The sequence below is a fragment of the Varroa jacobsoni genome, unplaced genomic scaffold (genome assembly GCF_002532875.2).
Source record: "Varroa jacobsoni isolate VJ856 unplaced genomic scaffold, vjacob_1.0 scaffold_617, whole genome shotgun sequence".
Taxonomy (NCBI): domain Eukaryota; kingdom Metazoa; phylum Arthropoda; class Arachnida; order Mesostigmata; family Varroidae; genus Varroa; species Varroa jacobsoni.
In genome coordinates this window covers 163,715-183,330 of record NW_019213519.1, presented here as the reverse complement: position 1 = coordinate 183,330, position 19,616 = coordinate 163,715, and the positions used below count along the sequence as shown (strand labels likewise).

The 19,616-nt window shown below is 41.6% G+C and overlaps 3 protein-coding genes across 4 annotated transcripts in view; 2 read left to right on the top strand and 1 right to left on the bottom strand.

The window, feature by feature from the left end:
- Positions 1–5,455, top strand: part of LOC111261946 (PP2C-like domain-containing protein CG9801) — a 61,284-nt gene extending 55,829 nt beyond the window's left edge. For both annotated transcript variants that reach the window (XM_022835857.2, XM_022835856.2), the window contains exons 8-9: positions 594–695; positions 1,914–5,455. In XM_022835857.2, the coding sequence (XP_022691592.1) occupies positions 594–695; positions 1,914–2,576 (765 nt within the window). In that variant the 3' untranslated portion in view covers positions 2,577–5,455. The remainder of the gene's footprint in view (positions 1–593; positions 696–1,913) is intronic.
- Positions 5,456–5,790: 335 nt separating this feature from the next.
- Pgm2a (phosphoglucomutase 2) lies at positions 5,791–17,662 on the bottom strand. The gene is made up of 10 exons (XM_022835858.2): positions 17,130–17,662; positions 13,673–13,929; positions 9,439–9,607; positions 8,966–9,159; positions 8,579–8,768; positions 8,174–8,321; positions 7,841–7,971; positions 7,227–7,556; positions 6,412–6,638; positions 5,791–6,148 (listed from the first exon to the last, which is right to left on the bottom strand). The coding sequence occupies exons 1-10, from the start codon at positions 17,187–17,189 to the stop codon at positions 6,046–6,048; spliced, it is 1,809 nt and encodes a 602-aa protein (XP_022691593.1). The 5' UTR covers positions 17,190–17,662; the 3' UTR covers positions 5,791–6,045.
- LOC111261950 (uncharacterized) lies at positions 10,305–12,692 on the top strand. The gene is made up of 2 exons (XM_022835863.2): positions 10,305–12,007; positions 12,159–12,692. The coding sequence occupies exons 1-2, from the start codon at positions 11,065–11,067 to the stop codon at positions 12,377–12,379; spliced, it is 1,164 nt and encodes a 387-aa protein (XP_022691598.1). The 5' UTR covers positions 10,305–11,064; the 3' UTR covers positions 12,380–12,692.
- Positions 17,663–19,616: the final 1,954 nt, after the last annotated feature.

Here is a 19,616-nt window from a genome sequence, read left to right as displayed (position 1 = left end):
AGAAGAATTTAACTAACCGCAGAGGCCCGGGAGCCTCTACACACGTAAACAACGCTGTCTCTGCTACAGTTCAGCACCGATGATAGATAGCATCCTCGCCACTGATGACCTAGTTTGTAGGCTGTGGCAGCCCTGATTCAGGTCGAGACGAATACGATGGATTTGGTAGCAGCGCAGAATCGTACGACTCCGATGCGTGCATCAACAGCAACGAAACGAGTAATTCGTGGGCGCAATATGTCGAGCACGAACTAGCTATTGACCGGACTGTATGGCCGTGCGGCGGGACAGCTACCTCAATTTCAACGAAGAGCTGAGCAACCGCGAGAACTATGGGGTCGTGCACGATGATCACAAGTATTGTGTTGTACACTGACAGCGATAACTGACGAGAAGTCATCGACAGCTGATGATAATGAAGATCCCAATTGTTTTGAAGATTATGTTAAGCATCATCCGCAAGCATATGTAACGAAATTTAGTAGCTAGCGTGAAGTAACGCCCATAGATGAATGGATAGATAGCAATTGTTGTTATCATTCGGTGGAAGGCGAATGTTTGTTATCGTTTACTAATGAATTAACCCGTGACAGGTGTGTGAACGTATGGTAGAATTTGCTACCAGGTTGACGATGGCTAAGAGAAGAATCCTTGAAGATCCCGAATTGTATAGGGACGAACACTGCACAAATAGGGTAAGTAAATCTAAAACATTTGTTTTATCTTTATATTTTAATTATGTGTTTCCATTCACTACAGCGTATGAACTAATATCTTTTCCCGACGGTAGAAGAAACTAGAGAGTATTGATTCGTACATACAAGTACATACATCAATTCAGACAGATTCTTTGTTTGATATAAAATGACACATAAAGCGATCTGATTCGAACTGCGCGCTATATACCGATTTCAACGATAGACCTAAGTGCTAACTGACACACATCTACTTCTGTCTACTTTTGTGTTGTACAATACCATTTTACAAACGCTTCGGTCTTCATCATACGGAATTGTAGTGAGGGATAATTGTCTCAAGTCATAAAAACAGCCAGCCCATGGCACCGTGTACCTTTCCTTTGTTCGTTCTTAACCCGTAAATACTTTGGCGAATACACCTCACATATGCATCTATGTCCTTTTTATGTCTATTTTTATGCTGGCGTGCCTTATCCTGTGTGCTTCGTTGTCAGTCATAGCTTATGATCACCAAGGAAGGCCGTTTTAGCGAAAAGCCTAACTGCAAAAACTTGCTGGCTTGGCCTAGAATCTTTCCTAGAATCCTAGAAAGTTGCCGTTCACCGCTTGTAGAAAAGCTCAAGGCGCTGTGCTTGATCAGTGGGCGGTGCATTCTTGTTCCTATGCTCCGCCGTTGCTACTTTCCTTCTATTTACAATTCAAAATTTCCCTGAGGAATAGCGCAGTGCTGAAATACGTGCGGCTTCCTTCGACCACAAGGTCTCAATGTTTTTAAACGCATGTAAGGTGGAGGTTGAACCTATGTGTCTGGCTGGTCTGACCGCAGTAACATTCATGTTGAGTATAAGGGTGGTTAGGCTAAGAGAAGGTACGTAAATAACACGTAGACACTGGATAGACCACAATGAAAATATTCCTGGTAATGGTATTAACATTTATTGAGGGTACGATAAGACCCGATCCAGTGTCGGATATATATATCTAACGTGGACATTCACAATGATTATTATTGATATAATTTTAATATACTTCGTCTAGCTCGTATCCTTTATTGATATTATATTTTGCGAGCACTTTGTGCCGCTATTAAATGCCTATTTATAGTGTCTTTGAAAAACATCGACTTACCATAAATTTCCCAACTTTCCGTTTTTTCAAGCTTTTTCTCGCCAGTCTTCATAATTTTCTATATTTATCGGGTGTGCACGTTTTCAGGAGCGTCGCCAACGGGTGTGCCAAAAACTAGCTCTAGTTCCGGGTAAGTTAGACCACGCATCCCTGTGCGCCGTGCGACTCGGTATCCATCCCGCCGAAGATATCAATGTGAACGCTTCTACAAGTAACGGAAATCCTATAATGGCATCTGCATCTCCCGCGTCGGCCAACTCGAAGGTCGATCTATATGCCCCCCGAAGGTCGATAGCAGAAGCACGTCGTGCCTTCTTCGAATCCTCTAGTGGAACCCCATCCGCACCGGCTAGCCCCGATGCCGGCGCGTATACGACCCCCGAAAAGAATAACAATCTAACTACTCCTTCCACGAGCACGACTAGCAGCTCGACTAACAATACCGCCAGTTCCACTGCCGCTTCTACCCCGTCAATATGCCGCGCTTCCAAAACCCACGATCATTCCCAGCCTATTTCCCGACCACCAAGCAACCTCTCAAGTAATTCCAACAAAGTCAATTTCAATTCAAACGATTCAGACGTTACAGCAAAACAGCTTCAACAAAGTACTTTCTCGAGTAGCTCTGCTAAATCAGCAGCGGCTACGTCTACCGGCGAGTCCTCAAAGGCCGCCTCCTCAAGGAAGTCGTCGACAGGGAGTACCTCGTCGAAAAAGGCCCCCCTGTGCAATTTTGAGTCCACAATTTAGCCTGTTCTCGTCCAACGGATGCCCAAAGAAAATTCTGGCAAAAATGTTACAGCAAGAATAAAGTCTCAACGTGCGTAGAATATTGTATGTACCATATTCTACTATGGTAAAACATTGACAACCAAACAACTGAGGCAGATATTTCTGACATAGATTACAAGGTGGTAGCAGTGATAGGTTCCGCTCGGCTAAGTGTCGTGGTGTCGGGGGTCGATGAAGACGGGGGATCCGGCCAAAAAGGGATGAATGCTGCAAGGAATAAAGCAATAGCCTTAAACAGACGCTACAGCCAGGTGAAACGTATCAAGTTGCGTTATATATATATATATATATATATATATATATATATACATATATATTTATATATATATATTAGACCCCTTAGAGGAGAACTGTAGTAATTGATAGTTCAGGATTGCCTGATGGTTTAAACAAGTTCTTGACGGTTGAAGAGTCTTTCTTCTTCTCCTGTTAAGGTAACGGGAGGGTAAAATATCATAAAAATAGGGAGCAGAAGAAGATAAAATCAAGGATCCCAAACTGTCAAGAGTTTATTTTTAAATTTCCAGTCAACTTTCGCCCAAGCTTGCATATTATATAATTTTGAATGGTTAATGATTAAGGAAGTTCTAATTAAAGGAGAGAATGTTAATGCGTTGTACCCAATGGGTGAAGAGTTTCTACAAGTTCAGATTAAGGTCGCAGAAGTTTTCGGGGTATGACACGACGATTCTTTGGCGAAAAAATAAATTTTAGGCATTGCTTACAGCCGCTGACTGTCTACAGTTGCTTAGCGAAAAGGATCCAGGAAACGAGGTCGGACAATTGCATCCGTTTTGGGTGTATGTGCGTGTTCGTGCGATGAAAGCGATTGTGATGTTGGGGTCGTTGCATTAGTGATGGGATCTCACCGAGAGACATACATAGGACTATACGGAACAGCCGAAAACGGTATATAAATGAAAGATCTTCATTCGTGTCAGCAAAGTCTATTGTATACCCACAGAGACGCTGAGGGAATACTTGTGTTCGGTACGGGCGGCCTTGTTGCTGTCCTTCGAGTGAGCACTATGATTCTCACAGTCATAGGTGTCGCGTTCTATTGAGCTGCAGGCTTAAAGTCAGATAAATTTGTCGATGTAGACATTGTAGATTGTAGATGCTGTTTGTAGATGTACCGGGAAGGCGGAGTTCTTCAAATACGCGTAGCCAAAACTCAGACGCAGACGACGAAGAGGACGCAGTTGCTACCGTCGTTCAACACGAAGATTTTTAAATACATTGACATTGGATTAGATTATATACGTGTGTATATGAGACTGAATAGTAAGTACACGGTGATTAAATCAGCGACCAGAAAAATCACATGGTTGTACACATTAACCGGCACTCGCAAGCTTTGCCCTTGTGCAACTATAATTTGTCGTTCGGGCTTAAACTGAGGATACGCCATATTTGGCCAACCCTGTCTTAGTTTAGGTACAAATATTGTTTGTCTGATGATAGTGATGTCATAATGAGGGATCGAAGCAAAATATCCTAGCTGAAACGGACTAATATGTAGAACGACCATTCCCCTCCTCGGCAAATAGGATAGAAATTAAATACGGTGTGCTTGTAAATACTTTAAGCAAGGCTGAAACGACAGGAAGGTACTTCGTGCTTTTCTTATGGCAATCGCAACGTAATAGCTAACGTAGTAGGTAAGGAGGTGTGTGTCATATACCGCTCAGGGTCTAAAGAGCGCGAAAAGCTGGTGTAAGTATAGCTACTTAATAAATACTAACACCATTGTTTGCCACAGAAGGCAATCGCTCCGTAACGCAAGGACTGATCAATAGACGAGAAGCTAGGCTTCAATTAGCAAAGGACGATGGCTGATGGTCGATTGTTGCTTGGAGTACATGATGACAATGTAAGGTATACTGCCCGTTTTTAATATATCTACTGGCGTTCGCGTTGAGGGCTATTTCTCTCTCGCTCCAGTTATATGGCATTTTTTCGTCAGTTGGGGGCTTTTGTAATCCACCTAACCTATACATCATCATTATCAAAGTAGTGCATCGTGAAAATACAAATCACAAGGAAGTGTCAAGATTATCAAGCGTATCCCTCAATGAGGTCATATCAAAGATATACTAGAAACAATCCCGAGACAGCTCGGGTAGTTTCACTGCCAATTACCACAATTGAAAGACTTTGTCGATTGGCGAGCACAGACAAGGTCCCTGAGTTAAGAGTTGGGACGCAGTGGTTCCTTTGGGAACAAGCCACATAGCAACCTGCCAAAAAAAAGAGCGATTATCGTCTACACATTTTTATCGCATCCGTGTATCTCAAATGTAGGTTAATACGGTTTTGTTGTCATTCTATATAAACTCAGTATACTTGTGTACCAGTGAACGGGAGCAAGAGAATCCTGACGATGACTAAATCACAAAGCGTTGGTATACTCCATGCTCTCTAGTGAGGCAAAAAAGATAAATCTGCAAGAGATAATTAAGGAAGAAATCTTCCGTTCCATCAATCATTTTTTATGTAACGTATCCTGTTTTTTACTCATTATTGATGTTCTTGTAGCAAAAATCGAGTGATTACCCACTGCAATACCTTAGAGCTCTATGCCGCCTCATCGTTGCCAATGGGTCTCTGCTGACGAGACGAAAAAAACATGAAAGCAGACCGAGATTCTATAATAGATCAACTGTGGATGTAGTAGCACTGATGGTGAAACGAATGCAATAGGGCTTCTGATATATAATATATTAAGTTATAATAAGTAGTCAGTTTAGGTATTAATTATATAGTAAGTAATCGTCAAGATAGGACGATTATGCGAGGGCTATATTATTAATAAAATCCAAATCTTATTGATAAAATTCAATTCTTTTTCATTTTTGTGATTAAGGGATTTTCTTAAGGGAGTTGACTAAAATTGTCGAAGTAAAAGTGTGGAACGAAGGGAAAATAACAAAGACATACATAACTGACGCCGCGAGCAAAGCCGGATGTTGGCGTTTCATTCATATAAAACTATTTACTTGGGATATTCCACATGTTCTTTCGCCGCGAAAATAAGATACGCACGCACAAAGACAAACAAGCAGCACATTGTTTTTGTACTTCCTATTCCGGCGTTACGTTGATAAAGAACAAACACAAAACGCTGTCTGAGCTAGGGGATGATGTTAAGGCACCATAACAAAACTGCATGTCACGACCCGTTATGAAACTAGTGCTATTTTATTAAAACGACGTAGTATCAATACAAGGCTGCAGCTCGTCGTCGTGCGACTTTTTACGACGTTTTATAATTCCAGTCATCGATGACGGGGGCAGGGATACAGGAGCAACGCGATCGGTGTCGCTTGGATCGTTTAGAAGAATCTATGCTCGTTCGAATATTTCTTAATAGTACAGGTGCACCCTCAGCGAAGATTTCCGACGGTCCATTATTTTGTCTCGCCAATCAGCCGGATCGTGCAATGAATCCATAAACTTCTGGCTGGTACAACTGCGCAATCATTTCACCGATAAGTTCATCCAGTTCGACTTTGTAGCTTGCCCATTCACTGTTCAAAACAGATTCAGAAGAACATAGTATTGATAAACAGTTAAAAACAAAAATTCCGAGCCAGCTGACACAAATACAATTACGTTTGCCGCCGAAAAGTAGTAGCAACCCATTTGTGTTGAGGTATGTTCTTGTCCGTTATCACGCTAAAGATGGTTCGGATCCCAGGCACTGCCCATGTTTTCTAATGGCACGGAAATTACCGACAATCTCTATGTACTAATATGGTGACTATAATAATGGTGCAATACAGCGACTGACCCTTTAGGAGTACCAGGTTTGGCAGAAATCTCTGAGTACCACTTGATTTTCGGTTCGGTTCCCGAAGTACGAATCGTTATATTGGCCGAATTGGCCATGTAGAACGTAATCATTTCACTCGAGTCGCTAACGGGCAGAATAGGTACGTTGTCAGGTAGCGTGTTGTCAAAGCCTACTGTTAGGTCTCGGACGCCAGTTATCATAAATCGACCCAATTTGGTCGGGTACTGAAATACAGATGGGTGGGGCAATAAACGTTAATATTTCTAAGACGATAGATACTGCCCTATGATAAGCAAGTTGAATCTTGATTCAATGGAGAATGTACTCAAATGAACCCTGCTTTTTTTTTTTTTTTTTTTTACGAAGGGCCTATATTTTACGTCCGGTGTGGCACTAGTTGGCGTTGCTTTAGATGACGGGCTCTTCCCAGCGAAAAAGAAACGCCATCCATTACCTAGCGAATTAATAGAAAACTATGTATCTATGACTTGCTGATACAAAACAACTCGTGGCAGATAGCAGTGCGTGCGAACCAGATTGCGAAAGGCTCTCGAACGGAAAATGGCAACGGTATTGCAAATAGCTTTAACGTAGCCAGTCTTGCTTTTTCTTCTTTGTTGTGTGAATTATAGTGATAGTTAAAGCATATGGATGTCTAATTAAAGTTAATGGGTCATTTGATTAATGGCTGTCGTGCCCGTGATAGATTCGTGCAAATATCCTAACGTCAGGAACACGTGATTATCTATGTTCGAATCCGGCCACAGTACGATGTTCTTAAATGGCGATTAGCGACAATGAATTCGCCTCACCGTGTTCGGTCCATTGAAATTTCTAATGCGATTAAACATCTTCTTTGTCATCTCCGGTTGATGGCTGAGGTAGTACGAGTTGTTTGTAACGTGGAAGCCGTACTTAACGAACAGCCGATCTAGATGCTCCTGGAGGGTGCCCGCCTTCGTAGAGTCAAGATAAGCCACAAGTTCAGCGACATGCATTGCCGCTGATATACCATCTTTGTCCCAGACCGACGTTCCGCACATATATCCAATGGCTTCTTCGTACGCGAAGAGAACAATTTTGCCAGCCTTTGTCAGTTCAATACCTCGATTACCCATCCATTTGAAGCCTGTAAGGGTTTCCTGTGAAGCAAAACAATAAGAATCCTTAGTTACTACGAGTAACTTATGCTCCCGTGAGAATATCGAATAGCTCTATTTCTAATGGCTGCTTACTTGAAGGCATTTACCGGCTGTTGCAAACCGTAAGGTGTCGTTGATGGAGTGTGAATATGCACATAAACTCACGGCATACATTTATTTCTTACGCAACCACTCCTCTGTGCGCACGCAGGATCTATCTATAAAAGCCGGTTGAAGGGTTTGATCGGTTATTAATGATTTTCGACATAGATCAACCCCCCTACCTCGAAGTTAAAGCCCTCTAAGTTGGCGACGCTGCGGAGAACTTTCGACGACACCGTACTGGCAATCATGTAAACGTCGCTCGCCTTTGCATCTTGGTTTTTGGCCTTGAACGAATGCCACATCCACCATCCTGCACAAATGCATCCGACATAAATGTTAACGCCGATAGTTGCTTTCGCTGGCACGTGCATATGTGTCTAAATCCTTCCCACTTCAAGATTTTCGACCACCGAAATGGGTTCTTCTACTGCTAGATGTAGGCTAACCATCAAAAGCTTATTATTATTATTATAAGGTACACTGCGCGACTATTGCTTTAAGTCAAGTTTTACCGAGAAGCAGTCCAATGTGATCTCCAGAGAATACATGAAAATTCTCCGAATCGTCGATCCTCTCTGCAACGGCTAATCGATCGGCATCGGGATCGTTCGCAAGAATGACCCGGCTCTTGTTGCTATTAGCGGTCGCTATCGCCAGGTTCTTTTAGGCAAAACCAACAACAAATATTCGTCAGATTAGTTGACAAATGAAGATTACGTCACCGTCTAAGTTACAACTTGTTTGGTAGAAAAAAGTTGGAACTTTTTTTACCCGTATCGAGCATGGAAAATAATCATTGTTGTTGTTGCTGCTGCGTTTGATATGCATGTAACGAAATACTCGGATTCTCTGGAAACGCTTCTTTTTTTTGAGTGAATTAAGGATAACAATAGAAATATTTTCGGTCTGGAACTCACCAAAGCACTCTTGCCTTCCTCGGGATTAGGGAACTTCACCGTGGGAAAGTCTGGATGAGGCTCCATCTGTTCGACGACAGGGTAGCCAGGTTTGAAGTTCCATCGTTTGAAAGCTTCGGTGATATAAGGATGAGAAACGCCATGCATGGATGTGAACGTGAACATAACATTGGTTTGCCTGTTCATATTTCTGTAATTTAAATACATCATATTTAACGTTTGACTGTGGCTCTTGCTCTCATACTAATGGATCATGTTCTTCTGCGATGCAACAAAGAACATACTACTACAAGTTATGTTCCCGATGGCAATCGATGATAAACATGCTCTCTTTATCGTCTATTGCTACAATTGCTTATTTGTGTTTGTTAGAAATTTACAACGTACCTGTCAAACATGCTTTTTTCGAGTACTTCCATATACTTTGAATTGACCTCCTCAATGGGATCTGAACACATCACGTTACTGCGAACGGATTCCGTTTTCCAAGCTTGAGGCCAAGGCTCCAGCTCTTGCAGAATGCTGTTCTGAATGCCAGCGTCATGAGGAGAAAGGATCTGTGCTCCATTTTCCCAATAGACCTGATGAACCCGTACAATGGATTTGTCTGAGAACACTCTCTACATAGATCGAACGAATGATTCCTTTATTTTGGCTAATTTTTCCCTAGATATTTTAGCCCTGTGAAGAGGATTTAGCGGGATATCTATCATAAAATCAAAATCCAATGTACTATGAATGAAGCTAAAAACCTGAACAAATCTACGAAGCTCTACTAGCCACTATACGAATGTATGAACGCCTGAAAAAGTTATAGATATGGCTTTCGATACTGAGCAGTATTGGCAATAGCGACTTACCTTATACCCATTGTCGTCCTTCGGGTTATGGGACGCTGTGACCATAACACCGGCAGCACATCCAAAGTGGGAAATTGTAAAAGGGATATATGGTGTTGGCGTTACTCGAGTGAAGAGTCGAACAGGTACTTCGACCTGGAGGAACGCCTGGGCTGCCAGCAGGGCGAACCTGAAATTGGAATTAAATCATACCAGAAACTCAACAGGTTAAAAATTACTCAGAGTAGACAACTGAGAGGATACTGTGCGGTCCACTAGCTAATAAAGCGAATATAGAAATGAATGTGGTTTATTTTAAACAGTTACCTAGAGCGTAGGGATAACTAGTCTAATATGTAGACGTTGGTGACTATTATGCAGCGCTCATGATTGCCACTTAGGATTCTTTATGTTGATTACCTGACTGTGTCAATCAGGTAGGCGGTAAGTATAATCGCTAACTATATACTTAATGTTTAAGATTTGTGTATCGATATATAAAATCTGCACGCAAAAAAACATGCACTGGCCAAAGGTTTCGACTCAGCTTCAACGATCTTTTGTTGAACTCAACTTGTCCTTCAGAAGGCCGGCGAAGCGAAAAAAAGAACCTGTATTTGTTGAGAAATCTAAGCAGTGACCTTACTCGTAGTCAAAGCTACTCTTCATTGGAGATACATTGGAGAACATTTATCCCATAATACCAGATTGAAATTTTCTGCAGTTCGGAAATTTATCAGTGTCCTGGATTTACTTAGAATGCGTAAAAGGCCGCTGGTGCTAAACTATGCACTGATATCGGCCACGCATCCTCTGCCTCTACTATTCTCAATCGAGCACCGTTTATTTAGCGCCTGCAGTTAGACGTAATGCCATAACCATTATGGTGCAGGTAGTGGCTCCTGCACACAGGCAATACGACGCGTGGAATGGCCTATTCGCTACATCCCGTCTATCCGGGCTCCGTTTCATCTTAGTTTCGAGTCGCCTGTATAGCATATAGGCGAAAGTATATAGTAGCATCGCAACTCGCGCTTCAGTCATCACGACTTCAGTCGCGACTGTCAGCCTCTCGCCACTTCCGATCTGGGCCTCGACCGCCTGCCACTACCGCTGCCATCCTTCGGTCGTCCGATGAGCTGCTCAATACAAAAAACAATGCGCGGACGTGGATGTCAACGCCCCACCGCAAAATATATAGCCCACGTGCGAGCCTAGGAGGCTGCAACAGAACAACAATGACACATGTCTATAGAATTCTAATCCAACGAACACGTCCTACGGTTTTAATAGCTCTGTAACTGGGTAACTCTGTCACATGATAGACTAGTTGTTGGACCAGTTGGTGGGGAGAGGTTTTTTGACATTTCAGGAAATGCACGCCCGTCAAGCGTGAAAAGTGCTCACGTCGCTAGGTATACATGCCCGACGCGAACTGATAACTCGATAGTCGTTAACTAACAAAGCTTCCAGTAAGTAAAACGCTAAAAAGCCAAGGGTGATTTGGAATAGAAAGTGCCCATAGGTTGTGATCGTAGTTACTCTAACAGTACGCTGCTGGAAGACATAGAAGGTGAAGGAAAAAGGTGACCGTTCTTGACATACTGTGTGAGGACCGTCAGTCGTGTTACGAATAAACCTATCGATATGTTATTAAAAACGATACTACGCAGTTTCGTTCTAGCAGTTTCAACGATAGTAGTAAAGGGTGTTGACGTAACAACAACCGTGCCTGTCGTGCCGACCGAACTCACAAGTACGCTATCGGCTCAAGTAACTGTTCTCGATCATCGAAGGGGCGCCCTCACAAGGGATATTGGCCCCCACTCCGAAGAGCCTCGTGCAGGTCGAGCATTTAGTCCTGAAATTTCAGTTACAGCAAAACCAATCAGTGTGGGCCGTTCGGTAAATATTGATGATCATCTCAACGAGCAGAACCTAGCGATATTGTTTCCGCACCTTTATAGTCACCTGACTGGTGCACACGAGAACGCACACTCAAGGAATCCAGTCCAGGTTTCAGCTCAACCGGCCATCGAGCATTCGCGCATTTGGGACATGCTAGAACAAACACATTCCGAACGACGAAAACAGGTGCCCCAACCAACTACGTCGACCACTACGACGACAACTCCAAGGCCTGTCTCGATACAGCCACCTCATATAGAGAAAAAGCCTGATGTCAACTCCAAGCTTACCGCTTCCAGCAAAACGCTGCCCATGTCACCAGCCTTATTACCGCAACTGCTCGAAGAGCTGAAGAATGATGAGACGATTCGAGACACAGCCGTACGTCAACTCCATCGTCGTATTCTGTTTGATATAATTCGCATGGCAATCGGCGCCAAATCCGTAAATGCGTCCGATGCCGGCCTCCAGAAGACCATTTTAGTTAGCGGCCAGAAAAGAAGTTTGATGCCGCCGATCTCTGTGTCAGCACCCGCTGCTACAACAACAACAACCCCCGCTGAAATTTCTACGACGACAGCAACTACCGGATCGGCAGAGCAGTTGTTTGAAGAAGTACACCGTGAGGGATACGTTGATTTAGAGCACATGGGCAATGATCATGTGTGCTTTCACTACAAAGGTATGTAATAGACCTACTGAAGCGTACTGTTACACAATTTACCCGATATTTGTTAAGCTTTGTTCCCAACGTTCGTTCAGTCAGATGTGGCATGCAAATCAATAGAAAGCTTTTCAATAATATAAAATTGTGCTATGTTCCTATTAAACAGGTGTTCTTGGCGCGCCACCTAAAGGAAAGTCTGAGAACTCTCCACCGCAAGCATCTCTACCGTCACATCCCCTCACTGAGACGGATCCAACACTCCTTCAGCTTTCGCAACAAGTCCAGGATAATTGGGACGACTTTGTTGATAAGATTCGCCAGGTAGCAAAGGCGAGCTGGGAACACATGACTAAACAGATGGCTCAATCTATCCATAATATGGTCTAGTCCAAATCTACGTTTATATATTGGAAGACCTATGATTTAAGACATGTTAATCCGACGTACAGAGTTTACCCAGATCGATATATATATATATACAACATACGTTCCAAAACGCAGCCATTGCTTGAAAGTTTTATCTTAATGGAATTAGTCTACTTCCGACAAAATGGAGGCAATTTTTATTCTGCCAGACGAACTGCTATTTGGAGTTGTTACGAAAGGCTAGTAGTGTAAGCTTCCAGCTCCTATATACCAGACCAGTCATGACTAATAAACAACTGTTTAGTTGTAAATATACAAATTTTCAAGAAAAACATGTAGTAAAATTTCTTTCTTGAAAATTTTCATGAAAAATAAATTTTTCAGGAAATATTATTTGTCAAGAACTATTGAGAGGTTAGTAATTCGATCATTTTGGTAAAGCATTGGGGAGCTAAGTGACTTAGCTAGATCAGCATTTCTTGGGAAGCCCGACGACGGAACCACAGATTCTACTTTTTGAAATTGAGTATTTTTCGAATTTGAGCGCGCTTACTGCCGCTACCATCTTTGGTGGACGTAAGGCCGCTTTGAACCCAGCGCTGACCTACTCGTTAAGCATGAGTCCATATAGAATACGGCCGAGTCAAGTTTCCAGATAAACTTGTAGGAACGTAAGCATTGTAAGGAAAAACTGCATAATGCGTATTATTGTGCAAATAGGGTGTCAAATTAGCGTTATTACGTGTTTATGTAGTACACCTAAAATGGGACGCTGGCCGCCATTAAATTTGTTATTATTAGCGTTTTCATCATTAGAATAGCTATATTAGAATAGGATATTGGAGCTAATATATACATATATATATATATATATATATATATATATATAGAATTGTGTGGGTATATACACATAATAATAACAGGCCATCCATTTCGACTTCTGTCCTGCTCTCTTTTTGCTTACACTTTTTAGCCTAACGGTGGAATGGCGGTGAACTAGGCAAACTAATTAATCTTAGTTTGTTGTAGTTGTATAAACTACAACTGGTAAACTACCGGCGATACGTTATTAAAGACCTATGATACGCCAACGATTCAATGTGGATCTCTTGTCTCGTTTCTTAGCTAGGCATTATTTCAGCTTTAGTGCGCTAAGAAGTTCATCAGCTAAACCGCGGGGTGAAGTACATGGGGTTAAACGTGAAATTTTTGAAAAATATTCATTTTGAAAAAACAATACAAAGACCACAAGAAGAGAAGCCAGAACAGTCGATCTAAAAGGAAGGTTCGCACTTAAAGCCAATAAACTTTTACCTTGCAGAATTGTGTCGTCCGTCAAAACCAATGACGATACCTTTCGTCTTCGCGTCTGGAAGCGTCTTAAGCAGATATTTAGCTAATCCCTGCGATGTTTGCACGATGACAAGGTCGTTCATGCAGGCAAAGCCTTCACCCATTACGCCCCGGAGGCCGGCAGTTCCAAAGGACAGTCTCTTGAGCATAACTGCCTCGAGTCGAGCAACATTACCAGCTTCCACAAGGCTCTCAATGGTAGCACGAGTTTTTTCATTCTAGAACAGCAGAATCGAAAAACGATGTCCTTGTAGCACAATTAACAGTCAACAGCTAGAGTTTTCCGACTGATTTGTGTTTATACTTCCTTACAAAACCGTTGCAACGCTTACTGTGTATGGTAAAGAATTTACAGTGAAAAGACCTAGGCTTATCTATAGAACTTTCCTCTGACAAAACAACCTTCAAAAAATTGCGCGCTCTCTATTTCGAAAACGATATCAGACCATATTTAAGCAATACTCTGAGCTCTCTATCCTAATCCTACGCGCTATAAGTATCCCGCATTTTTTCGGTAGTTATTTACCCTCTGTTAAAGACGGACGCGATACGGCAACGTTCTAGTTCCGTTATTTCTTGAAATAGAGGTAACTCTTTTCAACCTATTCACTAGCCACATCGAACAGAGTTACTGCTTTCCCTTTTTCATTTTCTGTTCGCTAACGGTCAAGCGTTGTCTCTCGCCGACGAGCTCTTTTGATACTTGTGGTCATGTTTTTGCCCAAGTTATGATATTGATTTGATTTGGAGCTTGAGTCTCGATACCCGTATTATATACTATATTGAAGGGTAAAAAGCGTGATAATATAGCTGCTTTAAACCAATTAAATCAGTGCAAAAATGATCGAAGATTACCGAAAGCTTATTTTTAAAAAAAAAAAACATCGTAGTGCAATTTTAGTGTTTATTGTTCACTCTAAAAAGTTAAAAGTTTACATGTATTGTATCGTTGGCCGTTTGATGATTTATTTTTCTCTGAACTTGGCAAGTTTTTTTAATCAGCTTCGGATTTTTATCACCTTTGTTTACCCGTTAATGGGCTCCGTGTATTATCCTATCTTATTACGGTTCTTTTCCTAACAATATAATATCTACTCATTTAATTATTGCATTGTGAGAGTGGGTTCATCGTATTCTTAAGTTATATCGAAAATTAAATCGAAAAAAAAAAATAAAATAAAAATAAAAAAAAAATCGAAACTGCCGTTACTTATGATTCACCCAACGCTTACTTGTGATAGTCTCTCTCCCCGTTTTTGTTTGAGTTTAAGAGTTAGAAACAAAGTAATGCCCAGCTGTTTTTACATACACATATATATGTGTTAAATATATTAACACATTGATAAATGGCAATTATTTCCTGACTGTGTCTGAAATTTGTGGTGACACTAACCATATGCAGATTATGTAGAGTGTCGTTCTTATTTAGGTCATGGATGTAATGTCTGAAATAGCTATTCTACTACTAGTACTTCTAGTACTAAAACATTGGGAAGGACAACAGGACATGTTCTTCGTTCAACGCCAACCTGGCGGTTTAGAAATGTATTGTTACCTTGATCCTATTACGTGAATAATGCAGAACTCAATAGGACCAGGTGGAAATAATCCCAGATAATTTCAAGTCTACGTTCGAATTGACTTAAATCTGCTATTGAGTCGTTTAAGAAAAAAAAAACAGCCTACTAATTCATCGCCTTGACGACCAATACATCATCGGTTTAAGTAGAAGTTTAACATCCGATGTTTGTTATTTAGGCCTTTTAGTAATCTTGTAGACTAGTCTCCTCGTTGCCAGCCATAGAAAGTCCTACTGCGAGAGTAGCTTGCCTTGCTACCTTCTGCCAAGATTTCCGAATATCCAATGTACCACGTACGTTAAAATAGGTCAGAAGCAAAGACGGTAGGACGCTACTACAACAGCATCTCCATCTCTTAATATTGGACTTGTTTTCGAAATGTATGAATGCCCCCCGGGCTAAGATCAAACCAGCTTCTTCAAACTAATGCCGCCTTCACTTTGTAGCGGAATAGCAAATGACGTTATCGAAAAATTCTACTAAAAATCAATCACTTTCATACGGTTTTACGTCCATTAGCGGGGGTCTTAGCGTGGTACCTCACGTTACGGGTTAGTGGGGTAATACCTGAGCGCATAGCTAGCTACACAGGACATAGTTGGATGTGATCTACACACAGCGGCAGATTCTTAATCGTTCCTCATCACTGGTGCTCTGTAGAAGGGGATAATGCGGTAAAGAAAGAACGACGGTTGGGCAAACGATACGACAGAAGGGCACACCGCAAACAGGAATGAGAACTTTATCATCGATTCGATGGTTTAAATATACGTAACATGGTTAAACAAATTTACAGTATTTCCTATGAACTAAAAATGCAATAGCGTTTTAACGCTGTCCACATGTTTTTATCACAGTCCCGTGGCCTCGACACTAAAGGGCAGCTGGACATTACCTTGTGCTTACCATGTTGAATCATATTGAGCAGTTGCCACAAGAACGCTATTCCGCGCAAGACTCATCATAGATCATCAAACGTCTACTGTATGAAATAACCGAAACCAGAAATTTGCAGCCTTCCCAATCGATGCTATTACTGCCCAAGCTATCGAGTCAACTATTGCATACTACTTACTCATTGGGAAATTCGTTTTTTAAAAAAGATAAAAAAACGTTCCTATTTTGTCAAGGGCACGACCTGGACAGCAGTCATACGCAAAAGGAACATTAAGTGTCCCACAAAGATCGAAAGAAATACTGACACAATTGTCGCTTCTCACGTAATATCGGACTGAAGCATTTAGTTAAAAATCTTCTGAGGGTGCACCCAGTGATGACCAGCTAAATTGAGTAGCCCATACATTTAGGATTATTAATTAACATATGTGTACACAACATGACGGTTTTCAAGGAAAACCGCTCAAAATGTTTACTTGTGAAGACAATTTTAACTTTCTCCACTTTACACTGGACTAGTCTTCTATTTCGTCAGTGTTATGTGTTGAATCCCTTGTCGGCAAACAGTGAATGAACAGTGAACAGTTATGCAAGGTGACATGTTTGTTAACAAAGATCTTACGTACGTATTTTTTTTTTATGTCGAAATGGGTTAAACTGAAAAGCCCGAACACCACTTAGGCGTTCTCCACCGTTTTAATTTCCTGCGGTGAAACTCCTTTTTGTTAGTGTAAAGCGCATATTAAATATATAATAATAATTTTCAAAACGTTACAAAATGTCTGATACTTCCTTATAATCTAGCTTACACTGATATGGAGTATTTTTAAACTATGTACCAACTCGAAAAGGCGCTCCCAATTAGATCCCTGGCTCTATTGCACGCTTAACAAAAGTATACGATAAAACTTTTATAGACCATAAACCGTTACAGTAGGTACCTTATCCCATCGAAGCCATTCCCCAACACGTATCCGCAAATCTCCTGTTAACTTGTCCATAGTCTGTTTTCTAGTCCGATTTAGCAGCACCGTTTATTAAGGCCTCGCTTTTCTAGTTAGTATTTAGCTGTTTTTCTTTCTTTGTTCTCGAGCCAGATACTTCGAACAGCAGAAACTCTTACACGAACCGGCCAACGTAGTTGCTTACATCACGCGCAACCAAAAATAATCCACTGGATTAACTATGGTAGACCACCGCTCGACAGTCAACCGTGATATAAATCTACGTGGCAACCAGATATGACCTTAGGCCACAATTGGACACAAACGATGACAATAATCACTACTAGGGCCAACGACTCGTTTTCATTCGCCAACAACGCTCTTCTATCGACAACTGCCAAAGTTTTCCACTGTCGCTATCAATCAGCTCGTTGGTTGTATGGTTGATGGTCAGCCACGACATATTCGCGCATCGAGCGTTCTCTTTGCAGCCTTCCATTCGTTGATAACTGAATGTTGGACGGCCGGTCGCAACGATAACAACAGCCACAACGAAAGGTGCTTTGGCGGGTCCTAGTTGATGAAGTGTGATTGGCGCGGACGGCGAGTGGGTTTTAAGGCGCTTGATGCCCAATCGACAGCAGCGCAATGGCGAACGAACGGTTTCAACGATAGCTTTTTCATCTTTTCCTAAATGGTGACAGAAAAAGTCGACGCCACTAAAAGTATTTATTTATTGTGTAAGAAAAGACCCAAGCCACAAGTGCATACCAGCTTTGAATGAACCACACGCAGGAAGAACAGCTAAAAGCAGACGCTGTTTTGAACGCGTGCGCTTTCGTCAACGATATCGTTCTACTAAGGCGACGGACCTATTCAGAGTAATAGTAGCTCTGTGGCAGAACAAGCACAGTCGTCTGCCTTGCGCAGTCTGTCGTTGTCGGCGTGCTTGCTACTACTGAGTACTTACGTCTACTGAGTACTGTTCTACTTTGAGTAGATGCTGTGGCTAAATCGACGACTGGACTAGTTTATTTTGCACAGATACATACGCAGAACGGTAGAGGACGTGCCGCTTTCCACCGGAAGTTAAATGACTAAAAGTTCCAATGAAACTTCGCGACATCTGAAAAATATAGCTACATTTAGATAACGATAGGTTATAGATTGTAATATATCTAGATTTGCATATAGGAGAATTTGTCCACTTCGTTTGGGATTCATTTGGTGAGACAACACGTAGCATGTACGAAACGTTCAAGCCCCAAACGTCGTTACCATAGTACACAAATAGCAAAATAGATTACCAACTTCATGATCGGATAATTACACAAGCGGTGGATAGTTAGTAGGACACAGGGTCGTTCCTAGTTCGGACGGACTAAAAGTAATCATGCGTGCGAGTTAGGCTATTCAAGCTGACTGCTTTCCACGCGTAGCGTTTGCTCACGACAGAAAGAGATACAACGAGTTTTGAGAATATATTGGGAATGTAAGTCGACACATAAACACACTATATTCTCATAATGAAGGATAATAAGAGCCGCACGATACATGAACGAATATCGATAAGAACAAAAAAATAACTATTCCTAGAATGAAGTGAAGAAGAATGAAGTTTCTGTACCACGTTGGCTAACAGTGACTGCAATATGGTACTTTGTTAGTCTAGTATTACCTAGAACGAAGTGGGAATAGATCTAGGATTTTTTTATCCTGGGATTTGTCTATAGCTTATATTAACATAAATTTATCTATTTGAGGCCAATATTTAAAACAGATAATTTTCTAGAGACAATACTTCGCAAACGGATCGAACGCAAGGCCGAATAACCAAAAACAAGCACGACATCACTGCGTCGTACGTAAAACAGTATCTCTACAACTGAGCATAGCTCGACGGTGTCCAATAGAGGAACGTAGGCAGTGTTCTGAGCGCATTGAAACAAGGGCGCAAGGGCCGCCATCTAAAAAGTTGTCGACCATGAGTGCACTCATGGACGAGTATCTTTAGAGTTAACGTTCAAATCAATTGTGATTTAGCAGCAATGGCTGGCTGGCCGGCCGGCGCGTGACCCAGTGCCTTAAGCAACATCATAGTGAAATAAGTCGAGAGGCAATAAGAGTTTTGGCATCAAAATGTTAATTGAGAAAAGCCGTAAACAATTGCTGATCCATTCGTTTTTATGTGTGTCTAACTCCAGGTTAAGGGTAAAAACACGCGGGTTGCTATCAGAACTCTGCTTAGAAATCTTTTAGGGTGGTGGGTATAGTAAAAGAGGTCCTTTTCCAGTAAGTTTAGAACTTGAGAAGTCATATCAATATTATCAGCAATAAAAGATAAAGGGCATTCCACGAAACCCCCAAAGTTGAGGGGCTTATAGTTCCCAATCCGACCTACATGTAAACTCATTAGGAACAAAAAGTTTCAACGATAAAATAAACTACCGTATGTATAATTTGCACTGGTGCGTTTAGTTCGTG